This window comes from Leptonychotes weddellii, chromosome 9 (assembly GCF_054177405.1).
Source record: "Leptonychotes weddellii isolate Sample4059 chromosome 9, ASM5417740v2, whole genome shotgun sequence".
Classification (NCBI taxonomy): Eukaryota; Metazoa; Chordata; class Mammalia; order Carnivora; family Phocidae; genus Leptonychotes; species Leptonychotes weddellii.
In genome coordinates, this window is record NC_138377.1 from 55,205,377 (window position 1) to 55,214,021 (window position 8,645).

The 8,645-nt window shown below is 42.3% G+C and overlaps 1 protein-coding gene across 1 annotated transcript in view; it reads left to right on the top strand.

Moving 5' to 3' along the window:
• The first annotated feature begins 2,221 nt into the window (after positions 1 to 2,221).
• Positions 2,222 to 8,645, top strand: part of LOC115940561 (uncharacterized) — an 18,317-nt gene continuing 11,893 nt past the window's right edge. Inside the window, 1 exon segment of the mRNA XM_081829770.1 lies at positions 2,222 to 2,803. Within this exon segment, the coding sequence (XP_081685896.1) occupies positions 2,237 to 2,803 (567 nt within the window). The 5' untranslated portion in view covers positions 2,222 to 2,236.

Here is an 8,645-nt window from a genome sequence, read left to right on the forward strand (position 1 = left end):
CCCATCAGACCTTTCAAGGCAGAGCTCTCTCTGGTTCCCTTTCCGATGCCCCTTGTCAGCCCTTCTGTCATCTTCTATATTTGCAGGTAGACTCAGGCCCCATCCACAGAAGCTTCAGTGTTCTCAGACACCAGCACTCTGGGTCACTCATACTGCAGGAGGATCTCCAAGTCCTCCTACTGAGGCATCTTTCTTCAGGTCCTGGGAACAGAGGACACTCAAGGAACTCAGACTGGCAACGGCTCTCTCCAAAGAAACTTCTTTATCTTTTTCCTTCCTCAGACTCTTTTACAGCTTTGGCCTGCCTAAGGGGCCAGAGGTTGTGAGGCAGATTCTCCTTTATTCTTTCTTTCTTTTTTTTTTTTTTAAGATTTTATTTATTTGCAAGAGAGAGAATGAGAGACAGAGAGCATGAGAGGGAGGAGGGTCAGAGGGAGAAGCAGACTCCCCGCTGAGCAGGGAGCCCGATGTGGGACTCGATCCCGGAACTCCAGGATCATGACCTGAGCCGAAGGCAGTCGCTTAACCAACTGAGCCACCCAGGCGCCCTCTCCTTTATTCTTTTTGTAAAATCTGCCTGTGGGGTATGTGCCTCACACTCACCTGGGCATCTTTTTTTTTTTTTTTTTTAAAGATTTTATTTATTTATTTATTCATGAGAGACAGAGAGAGAGAGAGGCAGAGGGAGAAGCAGGCTTCCCGCGGAGCAGGGAGCCCGATGCGGGACTCGATCCCAGGACCCTGGGATCATGACCTGAGCCGAAGGCAGACGCTTAACCATCTGAGCCACCCAGGCACCCTCACCTGGGCATCTTAGTATCTACTATATTTGTGCCTCAGTGGAATATGGCACATACATTGTAACACTTTCAGACTATGCGGACAAAAGAAGAAAGTAAAAATATCCACAATTCTAACACCCAGAGATACCTATTAACATTTTAGAATCAAAAAAATGTTATTTCTTTAAGATACTTTTCTCCAGGTGTCTCCTTCCTTCTTTCCTTCCTTCCTTCCTTCCTCCCTCCCTTCCTTTCTTCCTTCCTCCCTATTTAAAAAATGGGATCATATTAGACATACCATTTTGTAGATGCTTTTTGATTTAACCCATGCCAACACACAAAGAATCATTTTAATCACTGTAACATTTAAAATTATATCTACTTCTTCATTCCCTTGTTTTGAGCATTTAGCTATTTACAATGCTATTATTATTATTATCAATAACACTATTATGGATATCTTCATGTACAAAGCTTTTTTAAAAAAGAACTTTTTCTTTTGGAAACGTAGTCAAGAGTTGACAAGCCCACAACAGATATTTTAAAGGTAGACATCAACACAGTTTGCTAATTGAATAAGTATGCAAGTAAGGGGGAAGGAACAAGAAAAAAGTAAAAAAGTAAGGCAGGAAGTTGCTCTGTTGGGGTGAAGATGAGTGGTTTACAAAGTGCTTGAGTTTGAGGGTCTGTAGGCCACCCAGGTAGAAATGCCTAACTGGGAAGAAACCAGGGGTAGAGATGGCACCTTCCTTTAAGACACTTGTCTATTAAACTAACCCCAGCAAGGCATGGTTTTGTCGGGCTACAAGCCTAATGGTGTTTGCAGTTAGATGGGAAAAGACCCAGTGGAAAGGGATTGACTGAAGAGAACAAGGTCTCAAGTCTCCAAGAAGGGACAGAATGGGGGCAAATAGAAAAAGTAACCTAGAAAAGAAAAGAGAGAAAGTGTCAGGATAGGAAAGTTATTGGAAAGGGCAAAAATTGCTGAAGAGGCTCAGAACAGATGGCTTGTAGATCCTGGTTAAGTCATCTGCTTACAGTGAGAATGGTGAGGTGATGACTCAGGACTTAGACTCAAAAGTGTTGTTGTATTATTATTTTAAAGTAAGCTTGAGCTCATTTGCCACTACTCAAAATACTATTCAAAATATGGTCTGCAGCACTGCATCACTAGGTACACCAGACCCAAATCAGAATCTGCATTTTAAACAAGATCCCAGATGACCTATGCCCATTTGAGAAGTACTGCTGTAGCCCATCTTCCCCACTTAACAGAAAAGGAAATGGAAGTTCCAGGAGATAAGCTATTTTTCAAGTCAACTTTGCAAAGGTTGAGAGAGCTCCTTCAGGAAATTAATGGGAATTCAACGATGATGAAAACAAGAATCTTTAAATGGGAGTGAAGTTCCAGCTATATAATTTCACGACTTTTTTAGCAATACTGGTGTGTAGGAATGAAGAGGAATGGTTTGGGGCTATCCAAATATGAGGTATATAAGGCACTGCAGGAGATGAAAGGAGTAAAAGAATCTGCAGTGTTACTGGCTTTTTCCTTCTGGGCTGCCGACACGCCATCCAGACTGAGGAAGACCCGGAAACTTCGGGGCCACGTGAGCCACGGCCACGGCCGCATTGGCAAGCACTGGAAGCACCCATGAGGCCAGGGTAATGCTGGTGGCATGCATCACCACAGGATCAACTTCGACAAATACCACCCAGGTTACTTTGGAAAAGTTGGTATGAGACATTACCACTTAAAGAGGAACCAGAGCTTCTGTCCAACTGTCAACCTTGATAAATTGTGGACCTTGGTCAGTGAGCAGACACTGGTAAATGCCGCCAAAAACAAGACTGGAGCTGCTCCTATCATTGATGTGGTGCGATCGGGCTACTACAAAGTTTTGGGAAAGGGAAAACTCCCAAAACAGCCTGTCATCGTGAAGACCAAATTCTTCAGTAGAAGAGCAAAGGAGAAGATTAACACAGTCGGGGGCGCCTGCGTTCTAGTAGCTCGAAGCCACGTTGGGGGGTGGGGGTGGGGTGGTGTTCATTAAATGCTAACAAGTGCTTTTCAAAAAAAACCAAAAAACCAAAAGTGGGATGGGGAAGAAGGAAAGCAAACCCAAATGGGGATTGACAATTGAGGCCTTTAAAGTAAGGAAGGGATGGGCCTCAGAACACACCAATGAGCTGGTTGTTGGGATGAAGGAGTAGGGCGAGTAAAGAGTTGTGGTCAAAATGACGAACTTGAGAGTTGGAAATTCTGAAGCTGGAACACTTTTAAGTAATTTAAAAGGTCCAAGTTGGCCATCTCACAGGGGGCCAAAATGACCCAAATTTAAGAGATTAAGAAACGAGACCACGGGGCGCCTCGGTGGCTCAGTCGTTAAGCATCTGCCTTCGGCTCAGGTAATGATCCCAGGGTCCTGGGATCGAGCCCCACATAGGGTTCCCTGCTCGGCGGGAAGCCTGCTTCTCCCTCTCCCACTCCCCCTGCTTGTGTTCCCTCTCTCGCTGTGTCTCTCTCTGTCAAATAAATAAATAAAATCTTAAAAAAAAAAAAAAGAAACGAGACCAAAATACGGGTGGTGTTGGAATCTCTGGGGATAACGGCAGTGGGTAGGAATAAAAAATCTACTGACACTTATAAAGCACAAACTGTTCGACGCTGATTTCCTCACATAAACTTCCCTTGGTGTGTCAATGAACAAAAAGAGCCATGTGATTTGCCTTAAAAGATAAAAAGCTCTTTATCTGTGTAAAGCAGCAATCCTTCCTGAGCCTCTCTTCAAAAACTTGGTCTGACTAGAGTTTATTTCTTTAGTAGTTGGGCATTAGAGGGCCTAACTTGGAAAAGATTCATTTCTTCAAAGATTTAACCACGCCTGCCAGAACAAGACTAAATGCCAAAGGACATGACCCTTCATTTGAACCAGTAGATATTATCAGACTGACAGCTTCCTGGAACACAAATTTCCTTCTGAAGACAAGGAAGGCTTAAGGAGTTTATGAGTACACAGCCCTGAAAGTAGTATTTTATGGTATATACAACAATGCCCCGGCTCAACTTGGCTGCCTCGCTTTAGGAATATACATTATTATGATTAGAGTACATGAAGAAGAAGTGGTAGAAATACAAACAAAGAAGTTTTCATTTTCTCTCAGGTGAAAAAAAAGTTATAAGAGTTTATAGAGAATGATCCTTTAAAAAATTATATATGTAACAGGCATATAAATATATGTATAAAAACTTAATAGCAAGTCTAGATGCTCAGCTTTGGGGCGGAGGATAGAAAAAAAAATGCGGCTTTGGATTCTAAATGCGGCTTTGGATTTGGATTCTAGAATCTTTTGGATTCTAAGGTCACTGAAAAGAGGAAGAAACTATAAGAATAATTTTTTTTTTAAGATTTTATTTATTCATTTGAGACAGAGAGATACAGAGAGAGCATGAGCAGGGGAGAGGCAGAGGGCGAGAGAGAAGCAGGCTCCCCGCCGAGCCAGGAGCCAGACACGGGGCTTGATCCCAGGACCCTGGGATCACGACCTGAGCCGAAGGCAGATGCTTAACAATCTGAGCCACCTTTCTAGGTGCCCCAAGAATAATTTATTTTTAAAGACTTAGTAATAGGGGCGCCTGGCTGGCTCAGTTGGTAGAGCACGCATCTTGATCTCAGGGTTAAAAAAAAAAAAAAAAGACTTAGTATATACAGTACCTCTTAAGCAACAAGTCTGGGCAGGGGACTTACCTTTGGGAAGACCTGCCATAACCACTTCCAAAGGAACCTATTTCCCGGAGGTGTGGAGGCCCATTCTCTTCTCCCAGGCTGGGTCACCGCTGTGCCTGAGACAGCCAAATGAACAGCAGAATTGTCAGGGAATTCCACTGGCACCTGTTAGGACACTGACATTCTCTGTTCTAATGTAGTCATAGAAAGCAAGAGAAATCTGTTTTAATAATCGATTTTAAGTATTTTGACGTGAACTCAACCTGATAGCAAGTAATGTTCTAGTCCAGCTGAGAGTGACAGGGCAATCTGACTTGGTTTCTTCAAAAATGAATTTATGTCTCTACCATATTAGAAATCAAAGTCCCTAGCAGTGATTTCTCAAGTATTTGCTTTTTGGGGCGGATTTTAACAAACACCAAAGAGAAGACAGGGGTAATTATTTTTATTTATTTTTTAAAAAGATTTTATTCATTTATTTGACAGAGACACAGCCAAGAGAGGGAACACAAGCAGGGGGAGTGGGAGAGGGAGAAGCAGGCTTCCACTGAGCAAGGAGCCCGATGTGGGGCTCGATCCCAGGACCCTGGGATCATGACCTGAGCTGAAGGCAGACGCTTAACCCATGGAGCCACCCAGGCGCCCCAGGGGTAATTATTTTAATGCGGTTGAAATTTATGTCACATTTCTTGTCAGAAACTACCAAAAACCCTTCATATGACACTGCAATTTACAACAAATTATGGTTACCTTAATAACTTAATCCATTTGGTAAGAATGTACTGAGAGTACTCTAGTAGCAACACAAATTATTTTTAGCTGCCATCAGTGACTAGATAATTGTCTTCCTGTTTATTTCAATTCCCAGTTGAACGCAAGTGGTGTATTTGGGGTCTCTGGAAGCACCCGTCAGATTGAATATTGCCAACAAAGAACAAACCTCGGGAGAAAGTGCTTGAGGGAATTTTGAAACACCATGAAATAGACATGATAAGAGAAATTAAAGATTATTTCTCAAGATTTATTGCATTTAGTCATTGGTATTCTCTTGTTTTTTCATCTCACTGTTTTCTATGGCTTTCTCTAAGTAGATCTCTAAATGGAAGTCTCTTTGCTTATAGAGTATATATTTAAGCAGACTACTTGTCATTGGCTGGGACAAACCAGGGAAAAGTTGGTCTTCTTGCCTTTCTTTCCCCACCCAGGTGCCTTTTACTCACCTCTTTGTTCCCCTCCTGTAGGACTGCTGGGCTATTTCGATGCTTCATTCCCCACTACTGCTCACCCTCTCATTTAATTCTCACCAAGGGTTGTCAGATGTAGCAAATAAAAATACAGGGTGCCCTGTTAAGTGTGAATTTCAGATAGACAATATTTTTAGTATAAGTCTGTCCCTGCAATACTTGAGACATATTTACACTAAAAAAATGTTATTTATCTGAAATTCAAATTTAACTCATAGTCCTGTACTTTACCTGGGAACCCTGCTCTCAACCCTGTGGATTACAGGTGGCTCTAACAGCTGCCTGGTCCCTCTTACTGAGAGCTCTATCTGCTTAAGTCCCAGCCTAGATGAATACCCAAATCTAAATATCACCATTTCATCACAGTGGTGTATGTTCCTCATTCCCTCAGGGGCACCCTTAGATGTCTTTCACTCTAGGAATTCCAAATTACTGAAGGACAGCTGAAATACCAGATCTGAACTCCATTTAGCTTTGCCCTCAATTACTCTGATAATATTAATTTTTAGCCAATGAATGTTAAGACTCACCATGATGGACCAGAATTCAGGTGCCCATATAACACAATCTTCCTTTCCATTCCTGCTTTACAATGAAACTATTAGGGAGAAAAGAAATCTAACGTGAACATACACGATGCATTTTATGGTGCATTAGGACAATTTTTAAAAAAGTGACAAACCTGTTATAGAACCAAAGAGCAAGTCATTCTATTGAAGTGCAAACTTGAAGACAAAAACTAATTTAACATGACGAACGAGGCACTAGAGGTGAGGTAGTGCCAATGTAGTCCTGAGTGAATTGTTAACTCAGGCTTCCCCTTTGAGATCTTCTCGCTCTGGGGTCCAGAGAACAGCAGCAAGGAAAAGAGAGTATACATTCAGGAGCATGTCAGAGGGAAGCACAAAGCACTTCAGAAGTATTTTTCAGTGGTAAGAATCAATGCCCTCTCAAAGCCTTCATTTGTTCATAGCTGACTTAAAAGATACTGTCAATCCAGGGCACAACTTTCTTTTTTTTGTTTTCTTCAGAGCACAGCTTTTAAAAGAATTCCTCTTCCCGTTGTCTCGGACCTTGCTTGACAAGTAGCTTTTTCTTTTCCACTCAGGTTATCAGAACACAAATGCAGCCTAAGTGTTGGGTACCAGCTGCCTTCCTTCCTTCACATCTCTGCATTCGCGAGGGTCCTGTGTCAATGTGATTTACCCTAAACAGTCCTAGAATTCCCCTACTCCTGGACAAAGAACAGATGCACCTCAATTCCTGTCAAGCAGAAATTAGGATTTTTAAAAATTTTATTCTTTAGTTATCTCTACACCTAATGTGGGGCTTGAATTCACCACCCTGAGATCAAGAGTCACATCTTCTTCCGACTGAGCCAGCCAGGAGCCCGAGGGTTGGTTGGTTGGTTTGTCTGATTTAAGATTTATTTATTTGAGAGAGAGCACAAGTGAGAGGGGCAGGGGAAGAGGGAGAGAGAATCTCAAGCAAACCCCTCGCTGAGCGTGGAGCCCTACGCAGGGCTCCATCTCAGGATCTCAGGATCATGACCTGAGCTGAAACCAAGTCAGAGACTTAACCAACTGTGCCACCCAGGCGCCCCCTAGGGTTTTATTTTTGAATAGTATTAAAGAGTTCAAAAGTAAGGTAATTTCCCTACCCAATTTTCTACACTGATAAGCCATTTTACAAACGTGGGCCCTTTAGAGAGGTACTCCCTTGTTTCTTTGCTCTCATTCTACCCCTTTTCTTTTATGTGGCTAACAAAGTTCCTAAATCTAAATACTGGATGCTCCACCATTCAGTCTGAATTTTTATGAACTACTCTAGCCTAAATCAGTGTACAGAAGGAAGAATATTTGGCTGGGAATCAGAGGTGGGTCACAGTTGAAATGTCTTTCCTAACTAGCTGTGGGATCCACAGAAGCCTTTACATCTTTCTGGGTCTGTCCCTCCTCTATAAAATGCTACTGTTGGACTTTATGTTCTTCAAGGTTCACTCCTACTCTAAAGTTCTAGGATTCCTTTTGTATCCTCCCCCATTCTACATTTGCTCCTTGTGAGGTATTTGCATTAGGCTTTTAGATTTAACAAATGCTTTTTTCTTTTTAAAAATTTTCTGAAAACTAGGACAGTGCCTTTAGAAAAAGTTTAATTCACTGAAAGCACAGTTTTCTAAGTATGTGATTTATGAAATTTAGAAAATAAGCAGATTGGATTTATGAGAACTTTCTGAGCCTCAGCATCTTCAGTATTATCAGTTTATTAAACACTTTCCTGGAGAGCTACTTTGTCTAGGCATGCAGCAGTGTAGGATCCAGTAAATGGATAAGGAGATGAAACATCCCCTCCTGTGTTTTTCCTGGATAGTCTCTCTCTGCATACTACACATCCTACTTATATTTGTGTAGATGGTTTTATGTAAATGAGGTAATGTACTTGTTTATTTCATGTAAATAATTATTTTTTAAAAGATTTATCTATTTATGAGAGCTCTAAAGAGAGAGCATATGTGCAAGTGAGTGGGGTGGGGTGGGGGCAGATTCCCTGCTGAGTGAGGAGCCAGACACAGGGCTCAATCCCATGACCCATGCATCATGAGACCCATGACCATGATATCATGACCTGAGCCAAAACCAAGAGCCGGAAGCTTGACTGACTGAGCCACCTGGGCACCCCTAGATGATTACCTTTTTTTTTTTTTTAAAGATTTTATTTATTTATTTGAGACAGAGAGAATGAGAGAGAGAGAGAGAGCACATGAGAGGGGGGAGGGTCAGAGGGAGAAGCAGGCTCCCTGCCGAGCAGAGAGCCCGATGCGGGACTCGATCCAGGGACTCCAGGATCATGACCTGAGCCGAAGGCAGTCGCTTAACCAACTGAGCCACCCA